The sequence below is a fragment of the Phocoena sinus genome, chromosome 10, assembly GCF_008692025.1.
Source record: "Phocoena sinus isolate mPhoSin1 chromosome 10, mPhoSin1.pri, whole genome shotgun sequence".
In the NCBI taxonomy this organism is placed as follows: Eukaryota; Metazoa; Chordata; class Mammalia; order Artiodactyla; family Phocoenidae; genus Phocoena; species Phocoena sinus.
This window is the reverse complement of record NC_045772.1, coordinates 38,157,777-38,173,081: the sequence shown is the minus strand read 5'-3', so window position 1 is coordinate 38,173,081 and position 15,305 is coordinate 38,157,777. Positions and strand designations below refer to the sequence as shown.

The 15,305-nt window shown below is 41.5% G+C and overlaps 1 protein-coding gene across 7 annotated transcripts in view; it reads left to right on the top strand.

Annotated features, from left to right (window-relative positions):
• Nucleotides 1-236: 236 nt before the first annotated feature.
• ACSS3 (acyl-CoA synthetase short chain family member 3) overlaps nt 237-15,305 on the top strand; it is a 154,411-nt gene continuing 139,342 nt past the window's right edge. For 4 of the 7 annotated variants that reach the window (XR_004351695.1, XR_004351696.1, XM_032644999.1 and 1 more), the window contains exon 1: nt 619-1,059. Coding sequence is in view for 3 of the 7 variants with exons in the window: in XM_032644999.1 (XP_032500890.1) it covers nt 752-1,059 (308 nt within the window). In the remaining 4 variants the exon portion in view is untranslated. Of the gene's footprint in view, nt 1,060-8,092; nt 8,128-15,305 lie in introns of those variants that run through there. The other 3 variants (XR_004351694.1, XM_032644998.1, XM_032645001.1) reach the window with 2 other exon arrangements.

Here is a 15,305-nt window from a genome sequence, read left to right as displayed (position 1 = left end):
GTCCAGTTGGCAAGTGAATCCCCATTCCAACGGCGTAACCTTCCCCAGCGCCAGTCACCCCCAAAGCACTTCCCAACTCGGTTGGGCAACCTCCCTCCACTTCTCCTCCTCTCACAGCTGTCGGGAAATCCTGGAGCAGCCCTTACCCAGGAGCCACCTGTTTTCTAAATAGCCGAGGTTGGAGCTTTGTTTTAAAGAGAAAGAAACAAAACTCGACGCTTCAGGGGCTGGGCCGCAGAGCACAGCTTGGCGGATTTCCGCTGCGGGCCGAGGCACGGCCGCTCCACCGGCTGGCTCTCCAGAGACCAACCCCGAGAAGCTGCGCACTGCTTGTTTGCTGGAAAACAGTGAATTGGGTCCGTCGGCCTCACCTTAGGGGTACCTGTGCGTCGGAGAAGGGAGGCCGCTCTGCAGCCTGAGGGCGGTTTTCCAGGCGAAGTCGCGGCGCTGGAGACGCGCAGAGGCGTCGGGTTTCGCGCGGCGCCGCTCTCGCCCGGCGCGGGGACGCTGTGCGCCCCCCTCCCCGCCCCCGCTGCAGGCTGTGGCTTCCCCCGCCGCTCCAGGTCGGTTTTTCCCGGCGGCTCCAGTGTGACTTCCAAACTCCCGGGCTCTGGGCACACCTCGGAATTTGCCCCCGCCTCCCGCCTGCTCCCCTCGGGCCCCAGGAAGTCGCGAGCGCCCCAGGGGTCGCCCGAGGAGTGGGCTTGGGACCGCGGGCAGCGCAGCCTGCAGGGGGGCGCCGCCGGCAGCGATGAAGCCATCTTGGCTGCAGTGTCGCAAAGTCACCGGCGCCGGGGGACTCGGGGGGTCCCTGCCCGCGTCCTCTCCCGCCCGGGGAGCCGGCCCGGCCCGCAGGGCGTACGTGGCCCCCGGCCAACGGGGCGCTCTCGGGGGCCAGGGCTGCCGGGCGCTGTCCTCGGGCGGCTGCGAGTACAAGACCCACTTCGCGGCCTCGGTGGCCGACCCCGAGAGGTTCTGGGGCAAAGCCGCGGAGCAGATCAGCTGGTACAAGCCCTGGACCAAAACGCTGGAGAACAGACATTCGCCTTCCACCAGTTGGTAAGTGACGCCTTCGCCCACCCCCCTCTCTCTTGGGTGCCAAGGCTTGGCGTCCCCTGCACCGGAACCTGGAGTTCTTTTGGGAAAGACAGTGCGACTGGAGATACGCTCAGACCTTTTAATTTGTGTTTAATTTCAATTTCGTAGTCAGCTCTTTTGCCTTGTCCTGAAGGATTAGGTTACCTATTGTGATTCCCGCTTCCTATAGACCAGAAATTTACCTGTATGGCAGGGCTCTGCTTAGTTGAGCAAGAGCCAGCCTCCAGGGACAGCACAGTCTAGTATGGGAAGCAGCCACGGGGAAACAAGTGCAAGAAGAGGGATAAACTAGGGGAGTGTTACTAAGTATCCACACACTCGGAGGAAGAACGACTTCAATAAGATTACACCTAAGTAGGGTTTGGAAGGGTGGATATGTCTTCTCAAAGTCCACAAGGTCCTAATTATTAAAGTCCACGAGGTGGAACACAGGTTGAAATTTGACTGTTGATATGGTTGCAACTAATTGTGTTGGCTGGAGAGGTGGGAAAGGGGGCTGGTGAGTCAGGGGTTGGTTTGGGAAGGGATTTAGGTATCATGCCAAGTAGCTCGGATTAGGTCCACAGCCCTGTCCTGTATATGAAGCTGCAGTACCTGGTACCCAGAAAGAATTTGCATACAGGTAGGTGGTGCTAGAAATCATGGTAGGAATGAAGTTTTTTGTTTTCCTCCCAGAGTTGCAGTTATAAGTAGTTATAAACATTGTTTTTATATTGTAACAAACAGAGATACATTTGTAGAATAAATCTCAAACTTGCCAGAGTATTAAGGGTGAGTCACACAGTCAGAACTCAAGAGTTGTGGCTGTTCTTTGGGCCATGGGCCTTAAGAGTGTGGTTGCTTTCATCAGCAAGCCATTAGGGAGAGATGTTTCCTGTAAAAGTTTGCAAAACACTGCAGTGGGATTTCCCACTACCATTTCCAAGTTCCCAGCAGTGAGATGGGGGAATGACATGGTCAGGTTTGACAAATGCCTTCTTTTTTTTTTAACATCTTTATTGGAGTATAATTGCTTTACAGTGGTGTGTTAAGTTTCTGCTTTATAACAAAGTGAATCAGCTATACATATACATATATCCCCATATCTCCTCCCTCTTGTGTCTCCCTCCCACCCACCCTATCCCACCCCTTTAGGTGGTCACAAAGCTCCCAGTTGATCTCCCTGTGCTATGCGGCTGCTTCCCACTAGCTATCTATTTTACATTTGGTGGTATAGGTAAGTCCATGCCACTCTCTCACTTCGTCCCAGCTTACCCTTCCCCCTCCCCGTGTCCTCAAGTCCATTCTCTAGTAGGTCTGTGTCTTTATTCCTGTCCTGCCCCTAGGTTCTTCAGAACCATTTTGTTTTTTTGTTTTTTTTTTTTAGATTCCGTATATATGTGTTAGCATACGGTATTTGTTTTTCTCTTTCTGACTTACTTCACTCTGTATGACAGACTCTAGGTCCATGCACCTCACTACAAATAACTCAATTTCATTTCTTTTTATGGCTGAGTAATATTCCATTGTATATATGTGCCACATCTTCTTTATCCATTCATCTGTTCATGGACACTTAGGTTGCTTCCATGTCCAGGCTATTGTAAATAGAGCTGCAATGAACATTGTGGTACATGACTCTTTTTGAATTATGGTTTTCTCAGGGTATATGCCCAGTAGTGGGATTGCTGGGTCACCTGGTAGTTCTGTTTTTAGTTTTTTAAGGAACCTCCATACTGTTCTCCATAGTGGCTGTATCAATTTACATTCCCACCGACAGTGCAAGAGGGTTCCCTTTTCTCCACACCCTCTCCAGCATTTATTGTTTGTAGATTTTTTGATGATGGTGACAGATGCCTTCTTGTTGAAAGTAGGAACCTGAAATGGCGAAAGACATCTTGACCAGAGACTGTTCTCTGTCACCACCATGCTCTGTCTTCTGTCGATTATTTGGAGCTGTTTAGGTGGTTTTATCTTTAGAATCTGAGCATATTTCCCCATCCAGTCAATTTTTTTAGTAGTGTTTCAGAGGATTTTTCAGATCCTCTCTTATGTGCTGGACAGTGGCCCAAGCACTTGGTATGCATGCGGCAAAGCAGTAGGGGTAGGAGTCATGATGGTCAACAGCGTGGTATCTGGTGCTGGAATTTTGAGTTTGAGTTCTGGCCCTTACAGTTACTGGCTTTGTGTTCATAGGCAAGTTGCTTAATGTCTCTGTGCTTCAGTTTTCTCGTATATAAATGTAGAACTAGTAAGAAGATTAATTTATTAAAGGGTTAAGACCAAGTCTTAATGAAATAGACCCTATAAATGTTAGAGGAAGAATAGTTGTGTTTGTACTTTCATACCACAATTATTTAAGAACAGGAAATCCTAGTGTTTCTCAGATCAGAACACAGAATTATTGTCTCGCCTAAGAATGTGTTCTCAAAAAGTTCTGTGTACATATATATGTCATAAAGTATGGAACTGAGATTATTTACGTGAGCATCCTTTGCATAAAACTGTGTGCAGAGAACCCAATTAAGAAGTCACTGGGATATTCCAAGTAAAAACCAATGAGGGCCAGACCTAAGGCAATGGTCAGACCATTGCCAATGGTGGCAATGGAAAGGAAAGGACAGGTTTCTAGAGGATTAGTTGAAGTTGGTGAGGGCTCAAGGGAGTGCAGAGAATGTGGAAATCAAAGTGTCCATCAGATAGACCTTTAAAATCTGGAGATTTTCTCTCTGATGTTTTTTTCTCTTTTTAATTTCTAGTTGCTTGCCTAAATTAAAAAAAAATTGTACGCAGGCTTCCCTGGTGGTGCACTGGTTGGGAGTCCGCCTGCCAATGAGGGGGACATGGGTTTGGGCCCTGGTCCGGGGGGATACCACATGCCACGAAGCAGCTGGGCCCCGTGTGCCACAGCTACTGAGCCTGTGCTGTAGAGAGCCCGCGAGCCACAGCTACTGAGCCCGTGCGCTGCAACTGCTGGGGTCCGCGCGCCTGGAGCCTGTGTTCCACGATGGGAGAGGCCACAGCAGTGAGAAGCCCACACACAGCAGCACAGAGTGGTCCCCCTCTTGCTGCAACTAGAGAAAGCCCGCGTGCAGTGACAAAGACCCAACACAGCCCAAAATAAAAACAAATAAATTAATTAATTAAAAAAAAATTTGTATGCATAAAATGTTCCTTTTTTTTTTTTTGCGGTACGTGGGCCTCTCACCGTTGTGGCCTCCCGCTGTGGAGCAGAGGCTCCAGATGCGCAGGCTCAGCAGCCATGTCTTACGGGCCCAGCCGCTCCGCGGCATGTGGGATCCTCCCGGACCAGGGCACGAACCCGTGTCCCCTGCATCGGCAGGCAGACTCTCAACCACTGCACCACCAGGGAAGCCCAAAAATGTTCCTTTCTTAATGAGGATTTTTGTCAAAGGGTCCTTGTAGGTATTTTCAAAAATTCAGTACATTGTAGATCACTGACATTTGACAATGTTGTATCTGAATTCTTTGTCTTTGTACTCTTGGAATCACATGGCTATACCTGTTTTATAGCAGCCCAACAGATCAAAGTGAATAACAGATAAGTCTTTGAGTCTGTATTTATTTTAGCAGTGTGATTCCGTCTTACTAAGGAGTTTGGTTGGCAGAGCAGAGTTGGGGAGGCAAGTAGACACAGCAGACCATACATCTAATCTGAAACTTCATTCAATATGTGGTTTCAATCTGAATCCTATTTGCAGATATTTCTCATTGGTTAACATTTTTCTGCAAAGGTAAACTCAAGGGCAGGACAAATGTCATTTTTTTTTTTTTAAATTTATGTCCGTAGATTCTAGGACAGAACAGACATATGAGTTTGAAAAGTGATAGTCAGATAACAGATTACATAGATCTGATGATTTTTGATTCTGTATGTCTTGGGAGGTGGTAAGTGGATACAGGCACAATTTGATGTGAAGGTGCTTTGCTTCTTTTTGAAGCTGGGATGGGGGAAGGGAGATGTTGACTGCCAAGTTCTTAAGTAAAATGAGGAGGGGTTGCTACAGCTAATTGTTCTCTTCTAGTTGGAGCTGACATAGGTGTAGTCAAGACCTCTGATGCCCTTTGGCTTCCAAGAGGCAAGAGGGATTCTCTTTCCTCATTATAAGCTTGTCTGTTCATTTTTCATGAAAGTAAACTCCCCTCCGAATCTACAGGCCTACCAAAAGCCCCAATGCATAAATAGTAATGCATATTAGCTTTCATAACGGCGTACACTACCCAATAGTAGTTTACGAATGCAGTAGTGTGAGCATGGAATAGAAATCTTTAAGGGTGATATACTAGGGACTTTCTATTGTAGGCAATAGCCCTGTAAAATACATTTCTGGGACTGTAATCGCTGAGATCTTTGAAAGACAAATTACATGTACGTGCTTTAGGAACATGTGAAGAACCACCTTTCCTCACAGTTTGTTGGTTAATTCACATTGTTGACACCTAGCTTTGGGGGGACTAAATATTATAGAGACTTCAGTAGAGAACTGCAATATAAGGTGAAGCAATTAGAACTCCTAGTAATTTCTCTAATCCTGGAACAACAGAATGGATGTTTTGGTTATTTTCTCCTGATGAATTAGACATCCTGCTGCCTTTCCTGAAAATGAAATCCAGCTGCCACTCTGAAAAATTAGGCAATTCACTTTTGTGTGCATTGTGGTTAACTCTTCAGTCTGCGTCATCCCTTATCCCTTTCTTTGGAAGCATTGCAATTCTATTTTTTTTAAACAACATTTTCTATTTATTTAAACAACATTCAATGATCGGACTCTCACATACTGTTTGGTTTAGAATTTAATATGCATTAACAGTGACTATAACCTGAAAAGGAAAAGTCTCTGACTAAATGCAGATTATTAGAAAATGATTTCTGCTTGGTTAACATCTCTATGATGGAAGTTGTTTAGGTTAACATGCAAGATCTCAGTTTCTTACTAGCTATGAGATAAAGGTTGTTTAATCCCTCTAGGTCTTAAAATGGCTCATAAGTGATAAAGACACCAATCATTCACTCACTGTGTGTATAGCACAGAGAAAATGATGAAAGAGATAGTGGAGAAACTCACTACACAGCGGTAGGGGAGACATACATTAAATTATTACAAACCTATTTATTTAGAGTTGCAGTAGGTGCTATGAAATAATAGGGGGATTTAAAATAATCTTTTCTGGAAGGATCATGGTAGGAGTCTTGAAGAAATGATGGTTAAACTGAGATCACAATGAGTAGAGATTAGAATCAGAAGGAGAGAGGAACATTGCAGACAAAGAAAACAGCACGTGCGAAGTCCGTGAGGTGTGAAGTAGCTCAGTAAATTCTAGAAACTGAAAGAAGGCTAATGAGGCAGGGAAATTATCAAGAAATAATAGAAGAAGAAGAGAGCCATATTGTAAATGGTCTGGTGAGTCTTGTTAAGCATTTAAAAATTTCCTGGCACAAAACACATGTCACATAGTAGATGATCAAAACTTGAATTTACTACTCTTCTTTCTGCACTGGAACAAGAAATGTTTGTGTTCAACCCCAGGTCCGCCGCTTGCTTTGGACAGGCTTCATTATCCTTATTGAGTAAGAATAAAATAAGAATGATGATAGTATCAATTTCTTAGGATTATAGTGGTGGTGGGGAGCATGTAAAACGTCTAGGACTGTGCCTGACACACAGTACTAGGTACTAATGTCTTTGGAATATATAAGCTAATATGGTCCAGGAAGTTTTCAGGGAAATGATAGCATTTAAATTCAATCTTAAAGTAGGACTTAGAAAGAAAAACACTTCTGTGTGCAGAACAAACATGACAGAGCGGTGAGAAAGAACCAAATACACTTGTAGGATAGAATGAACAGTAGACCAGTTGGCTTCTCGTGGTTATTTTGAGTTACTGGTACTCGAATTCAGAAGGTAGTTTCAGGATGGTTTTGGAAGGCTTGGAATAGAAGCTAAGGCATTTGCCTTCACTTCTTAGGCTGTAAGTCACAACCTGATTGTAATCCTGCAGATAGGTTTTGTGTGACCCAGGTGCTTTTTGTTTGTTTGCTTTTTAAAGTAGTTGTCAGTATTTAAACATTGGAAGATTTCATCTAAAATCTAAATTTCCTTTAATGATTCAGTTTTTGGGGGCTTCTCTTAAAAAAACAAAAAAAGCAGAATATCTGTCAGCGGTGAGTCAGCATTCCTGCATTGCAACACTTGGCCGGAACTGAGTGACTGCTGTTCCAAGCTATTTAGACATAGTGACTTCCTGGCAGTGGGGTGTAGGGAAGTAAAGAAGTTATGGTAAATGTGACAGATTGACTCAGATATCCAAGTGGAGGAATTGATTGTGAAATTAAAGATAATGAGTTGAAAACTTGGCGAGGACTTGTAGAATTATAGATTTGACTGAAATTTGTAAAGAGGTGAGAGCTGAAGCTTGGTGAATGCCAAGTGGGGAGAGAGAGAGAGAGCAATTTAGAGGGAGAAAGAGGAGAGGGAGAGAGAGAAAGAAAAAAAAAATACTAAAAACTGAACTTGGAAGACAAGTGGAAGGGGAAAAAAAAAACCTATGAGAGTGAATGAGACTTGTTCAAAGAAGTAGGAGAAGGAACAGCAGGATGTTTTTGTGCCATGGAGTAAGAGGGAGAGAAGAGATAAAAATAGGGCAAATCAATAGCGGTAAAGGGCTCCAGAGATGTTTTGAGGCTATTGAGGATTGAAAGATAGCAGTTTTGATTCAAGGATCCTCAGTGACTTTTTTTTTTTTTTTTTTTTTTTTGTGGTACGCGGGCCTCTCACCGTTGTGGCCTCTCCCGTTGCGGAGCACAGGCTCCGGATGCGCAGGCTCGCGGCCATGGCTCACGGGCCCAGCTGCTCCGCGGCATGTGGGATCCTCCCGGACCGGGGCACAAACCCGCATCCCCTGCATCGGCAGACGGACTCCCAACCACTGCACCACCAGGGAAGCCCTCCTCAGTGACTTTTAATAATGCGATGTCAATGGAGAGATGAAAGCCAAAGCCAGAATCCTGCATTACAGGGTGAACTGATGGTAGGGAAAAAGAGTCCATGGAGATGTTTGACAGTGACAGGAAGGGGAGACAAGATGATAGCATGTGGAGGTGTCTGGGTTACCAGAAAAATAGTTTCCTCACTATCTTTACTTTCCCCTCCTCCCCCTTTAGGGGAATCCTTTGTTTAAAGGCAGAAGTGAAGAAACCTGTGAAATAGGAATCAAGGAAATTTTGCTTATTTTGAAACCTGTTCCCCATCAACAGGACTCCGTGTTTTTACAAGTTGAACTTTGTGTGGTTTCTTTTTTTTTTTTCTTTAGATACCACAAGTTCATGGAAGAAACAAAATGGAAAAGTCTAAAAGACGGAGTAAAAAGCTACTCAGCAGATCTATATGTTCTTGTTGTATATTGCAGAGATTCTAGTGAGCTAGATATCTAAGCATTTGATTGTAAGTTTGACAGAGAAGATAAGGAGACAGTTAAAAAAGGTGAAAGAACTAAGATTTGTTGATTTGTTAAATTATTCTGGGGTTTCAGACATCATGTCAATAAGTGGTTCAGAGGGAAGGAAGTTCTTTATCTTGTACTTGCAACTTTTCTGAGTTTGACATTCTTTCAAAAGAAAACAAATAAGGAAATATAATGCGGATTTTATATAACCAGAAAGTAATTTAATTCCTCTACTGAATTTTGATTCTTTGGCAAACAATTAGTCAGCCACATTAAGCTGTTTCAGAAATTTAATCTCTCTCTCTCTTTCTTTCTTTCCTGTAAAACTTCCTTCGTATTTATCAGGTATTATTAAAATTATACTTAATTCTGGTTTGAAGGTGAGAGTTTTACCTAGAGATGAAAAATGTGTCCCCTTTTGACAAACTCTAAATGAAATGTATTTATTCATAATATTGTGCACAGTACAGGTATATTTAATATTTAAATTATCATTTTTTATAAATAAAAAATATTTTATGAAGGTATCTGGTCAGCATGAAAAATGGCCTGTTAGAAATACTGTCCCTCAGATAACCTCACAAAGACCAATTTCAAAAGATCGGCCTTATTTTATATTCTAAAGGTCAGCGGCTTGGTGCTGTTCTGTGTGTAATTTTCTCTGTCATGCTGCTGAACGTTCAGGACAGAACAGAGTGAACAACTGGAATGCTATGATTACATAAGCAAGGATGGATTGCCTGACAAATGGCACAATCAGTGAACAATGGAAATTCAATCAGCTGTGACCAAGTGTGGGAGAAAGTCCAAACTCTTATCACCTCCTGGAAGGTGGCTTACTTTTCCTTTGTTCATGCTATATACTGTTAGTTGAGGAAAAAAAATGCAGTGGTTGAAATTATTTGTTTCTCCTTCTCCTCCTCCTTCTTCTTTTCCTTTTCTTTCTTCTTCTTCTTTTTTTTTTTTTTAAAGAATTTCTGCTTAAGCAGCAACTCCATGAGGGAGATCATTGCTTTCCATTGTGGTGTGACATTTGTGAGAGAAATGTGTGGGAGGCTAATGAATCTTTGTGATAATATATATGAGTGTAATATCTTCTTTAAATTACAGTTTTAGGAAGCACATCTGAATGTAGAAATTATTTAAACCATGTGGTTAGAGAACTTGTAAAAAGTATGAATTATATAAACTTTTGCTGATATTATGGCCAAATGAGGTAAGCGACAGTGCATAGAAAGGAGAAGTATTATTCTTATACTATCTAGGAAAATTGAAGTTTAAGAGTTTCCAGTATGAAATAGTCCAATTGAAAATCTCAGAATAGCTGAAAACAGGTTTTTCAAATACATTGTTTGGATAGCGTTTGATTTATAACTTGTAGGTAAGTAGTGAATTTTACTGATTTAACATATAAGTTGCTCTCAGTGGAAGAAACGCATCTGAAGTCTGTAGGTCTTTGATTTAAGAGATAACTCTGGACAATAGGAATACGTTCTTCTTAGGTTTTGATGTTAGAATAACAACATTTCCCAAGTATAATTTTTAAGATGTCTCCCAAGAGACATCAGTTAAGTAAAAGAAATTTGGGAAGATTAAGGGAAAAGAAAGAATACTCAGTATCTGCTGTAGACATGATCAATATAAATATTTGTGCAAAAAAAAATTAGTACAATAAAATGGTAAAAAAATTTAGTAGTCGAAGGGACATAAAATCATTATTATTGACTGTTTGCTAAAATAACCATAGGCAAATGCAACGGAGCTTAGAAAAATCTACTTTTGCACTAATCTCACTTTGCTTTCTCTCCACACTTTTTAAAAGTTTTCTTAGAGATTCATCAATTCTCAGTTGAGAATTTAGCGCTTTTCTAAACCACAAATGCCCTGACATTGCCTTCTTCCCAACTCTCCCTGCTTAATCAAGGCCGAATGAAGTTTGTCACTGTTACTAATGGGAATTTGTACGATAAGCCAGCGGTCCCCAACCTTCTGGCACCAGGGACCAGTTTTGTGGAAGACAGTCTTACCACGGACGGTGAGGGCTGTGGGGGGATGGTTCAGGCGGTAACGCAAGCAATGGGGAGCGGCGGGGAGCGGCAGATGAGGCTGAGCTCACTAGCCCACTGCTCACCTCCTGCTCTGTGGCCTGGTTCCCAACAGGCAGTGGACCGCTACTGGTCCTTGGCCTGGGGGTTAGGGACCCCTGCGATAAGCTATCTTGGTCGGTAGGAGAAAAAAACTATTGATGATTATTTTATTTTATTTTTTTTGGTGGTACGCGGACCTCTCACTGTTGTGGCCTCTCCCGTTGCGGAGCACAGGCTCTGGACGCGCAGGCTCAGCGGCCATTTCTCACGGGCCCAGGCGCTCCGCGGCATGTGGGATCCTCCCGGACCAGGGCACGAACCTGCATCCCCTGCATCGGCAGGTGGACTCTCAACCACTGCGCCACCAGGGAAGCCCCGAGGATCATTATTAGTGGAGAAAAACAAGCTGATCTGGGTTAAAACTTAGGCCCCACTCTTTGAACAATACATTGTCCCAAATAATTATAAAATGGGGACTGTGATGGGTATTATTGTTCAGCAATGTCTGTTCTCTACTTTTGAGCACACAGGAGGATTGGATTTCCCCACCCAGGCGTGGTTATGTGATTAGCTTTGGCTAATGCAACCAGACTGAGGCATGTCACTTCCTGGTGAAACATTTAGTGGCCATTGCTTCAATCCTTAGTCCCCTCTGGTCTGTCAGATCCATCGTGGAAGCACCTGTAGCCTGGATTGCTGAGCAAAAATGCATAGATAACAATGCTTCAGGGAGTCCATTTGAAGCCTGAGTAAAGTTGCGTGAGTGAGAAGTAAACGTTTTTTCAAGTTGAGAGTTTGCCATTGTTACCGTGTGTAATCCAGCCTATCTTTATTGATTGTGAAATCAACAATATATATATAATCTATAATAATAACTTATAGGACTGTTAGAAGGGCTAAGTTTGCTCATGTACATGAATAGTGAGTGTCCAGCATATAGTGAGAACAGCTAAGCTTTATGGTATCCATGCTATGAGCCAGGTACAATACTAAGTACTTAAATTTATTTAAATGTTTGAATTTATTTAATATTTCTAACAACCCTGTGACGTAGGGTACTTTTTATTCTCGTTTAGTGGGTATGGAAATGGAGATACAGAGAGTTTAAGAAACTTGCCTAAACATATAAAACTAGTAAATAGCAGATCTAGGATTTGAACCCAGGCAGTCTGAATTTAGTGTCTGTACTCTATCTAAATATATACTACATTATATTGTTTCTATAATAATTGTCTTAGTTAATTTTAGGTTTTTTTTTTTTTCTTTTCTTACCCCTTCTCCACTGAAACCACTAAAAGTAATTTTAAAAATCTGGATCGGGCTTCCCTGGAGGCGCAGTGGTTGAGAGTCCGCCTGCCGATGCAGGGGACATGGGATCGTGCCCTGGTTCGGAAAGATCCCACATGCCGTGGACCGGCTAGGCCCTGAGCCATGGCTCCTGAGCCTATGTGTCCAGAGCCTGTGCTCCGCAGTGGGAGAGGCCACAACAGTGAGAGGCCCGTGTAATGCAAAAAAAAAAAAAAAAAAAAATCTGGATCTACATGTCAGAAACATTTGGAAAATATCCCTATTATATCTGGAATAATAGATTGATGTTCTTTGAAAAAATAAACTGTTTTTTTAATATAAAGTATTTAAGATGTGTACAACAGTCCCAAAAGTGATGGGAGAGGGGCTCTATATTAATTGTTACCTACTTTAGAAATGTTTCCTGGACAGTAGAAAACAATATTAAGCCCTTCTCTTAAAAATGCTGTGTTGGGCTTCCCTGGTGGCGCGGTGGTTGAGAGTCCGCCTGCCGATGCAGGAAGCGCGGGTTCATGCCCCGGTCCGGGAAGATCCCGCGTGCCACGGAGCAGCTGGGCCCGTGAGCCATGGCCGCTGGGCCTGCGCGTCCGGAGCCTGTGCTCCGCGGCGGGAGGGGCCACAGCAGTGAGAGGCCTGCGTGCCGCAAAAAAAAAAAAAAAAAATGCTGTGTTGGTTTTCTGGCTTAAGGAAAATCTATAATGACCACATTACTCATTGCTTGTAGTATGCTTTAACATTATTTTTAAGAGAACATGGTAATAAGTAGCCTAATTAATTCATATAATTATGAATATTTGAAAATTTTCCTTTGCTCCAACTTCTCAGTAAAAGAAAATACTAGGACTTGTTGTATGTTTGTAATTGTGGAAGTTGTTGATTTTGATTACTTTTTTAATGCATTCAAGTATAGTATTCTTTGCTGTTTTGCTTTCATTGCTTTTCATCTTGATCCTAGTGCAGGTGGACAGGCCTTGATAAATGGCGTATGTTAAGTGCAGAGATGAGTTTTTTTAGGAATCATATTGCATCTGTCTCTCTTGGTTCTAATATGAATATCTTATTTTTGAAATCCAGTACAAGGACCATGAGTTGTAGACTGTCTCACTTACCTGTGTTATACCATAGGTGTTGCAAAACTTTGGGGAACAAATGATCTAAAAATGTTAAATTTTCCTTTGAATGTTTAGGGTGTGAAACACAATAATATTTGGAGAGTCTGTAATAGATTGAGAAGGAAACACACATGTGATATTCTCTAGCTCATGACTGAGCTATTCATTCCTTTCTTTAAAACTGAGGCATGCCTATCAATAATGATAGTAATAACACCCATGGCAATACAACAGCCGTCACTAATTATGGAGCACTTGCTCTGGGTCAGATGCTATGCTAAGACTGTATGTATTTTTTGAATCCTTCTGACGCCTTGTGAGATAGGTTTAGTTATAATGCGTTTTTATGACTGTGTAAACTAAAGGACAGAGAGATTAAGTGACCTGTAATATAGCGGTAGACTTAATTTTTCACACCCATTGGGTCACATGGTAAAAGCCTAATATTGGTAATGAGTTGTGACTACACTCTTTAACTTCTGTCTGGCTGTCATATGACTGTACCTAGAAAGTACAAAGGAATGAAAACAATGTTAAAATTAAAAAAAAATTTTAATCAGAGATGCAACTTCCTTTCTCCCATTTGTCTCCTAGGTTTCTATGTGTCTTCCACTCTCCTCTCATTTTAGTGGAATGTAAATCTTCACTGTTTTCCCAGAGTCAACTTACACATGTCTTCTTGACAAATGGTTCTTTCCTAAAGAGCCCATCACCTTGAATCTTATTTCCCTTTAAGCTAGTTTGGCAAAGAATGCTCAATTCCCATCTCCATTTAGTCACTATACACCCACTATATAAGCTCATACTCCGCTGATACTTTTCTCTTACCAGTAATTAAAAAAATCACAACTAGGTGATAGAAGGGCAGGGGTCAGATCTCAGTCACCTTTGTTGTTATCTCTGCAGTGGAATGCACATAACCTTGTATATATCCATCAAACTGATTTTAAAACTTCACCACATAGAGATTAACCTTCTTAATCCATCTTCTAAATCTAGGTTCTTATATAAATTACAGGTAGATATTACCTGAATCATCCATCCCACCAAGACCCAAAATGATCCATGAATCTTCTTTCTACCTAGGCATCAGAGGGTCTGAAATTTTCTTGTCTTCATGAGTCTAAGTTTTACTACGAGGCAGTTGGCTCCTTTTGCTTCTCTTCAGCATATTGAGTCCTCAAGCCAAAGACACACATACTGCAAGGAGGGAAATACTTTACTTATATGGTACAGACCAAGTTCCCTTGTGAGTATGGACTGGGAAAGTTGTCTCGGCACATATCAGGTTCCAAGAATTTCAGATTTAAGAGTTGTATCAGTATCATGTTACCAGATTATCATTTTTTAGTCTTTTTTTTCTTTTTAGTAAATATCTTAACCAGATAAACCAAATTTTATTTAACAAAGAAAACCCACTGGTTAAAAGTAATAAAAGACAAATATTATATGATTTCACTTATATGTGGATTCTAAAAACCAAAACAAATAACAAAACAAAACAAAAACTAAGCTCATAGATGCAGAGAACAGACTGGTGGTTGCCAAAGGGGAGGGGGTTGGGGGTAGGTGAAATGAGTGAAGGTGGTCAAAAGGTACAGACCTCCAGTTGCAAGATAAATAAGTCCTGGAATGTAATGGACAGCGTGGTGACTACAGTTAATAACGCTGAATTGCATACTTGAAAGTTGCTAAGAGAGTACATTTTAAAAGTCCTCATCATAAGAAAAGAAAAGAAATTTGTATACCGTGTACTCAAATATCGAATCATTATGTTATATACTGAAATTAATATAATATATATGGATTATACCTCCATTTAAAAAACAAAACGAAAGAAAGAAAAAAAGTGATAGCTATGAGATAACATAAAAATATTATTTCTCTAGGATACATTTATGGTATTGCCACAAATGATAAAAATGTTAATATTTACATTGTTGGGAATAAAAGCTGATCTTAATCTGATAAAAGCTTGAATTTTAGAAAAATGCAAAACTGATTTTATTATTATTTTAAAATGTTGAGTTCTGACTGCTCAAGATCTTCAACATATATCTACTCTAAACATCTCATTTCACCTGAATATTTCAAGAACTGTTTGAAATGTAATTTGTTGTTACAGCCTTAGATCTTACAGCCTAAGATCCAACTTAATGAAATTTCCTTTCCTTAGTTTAATTTATAAAAGGATTAATTTTAAAATTTATAATTAGAAAAAAAAATTTTTTTAACATCTTTATTGGGGTATAATTGC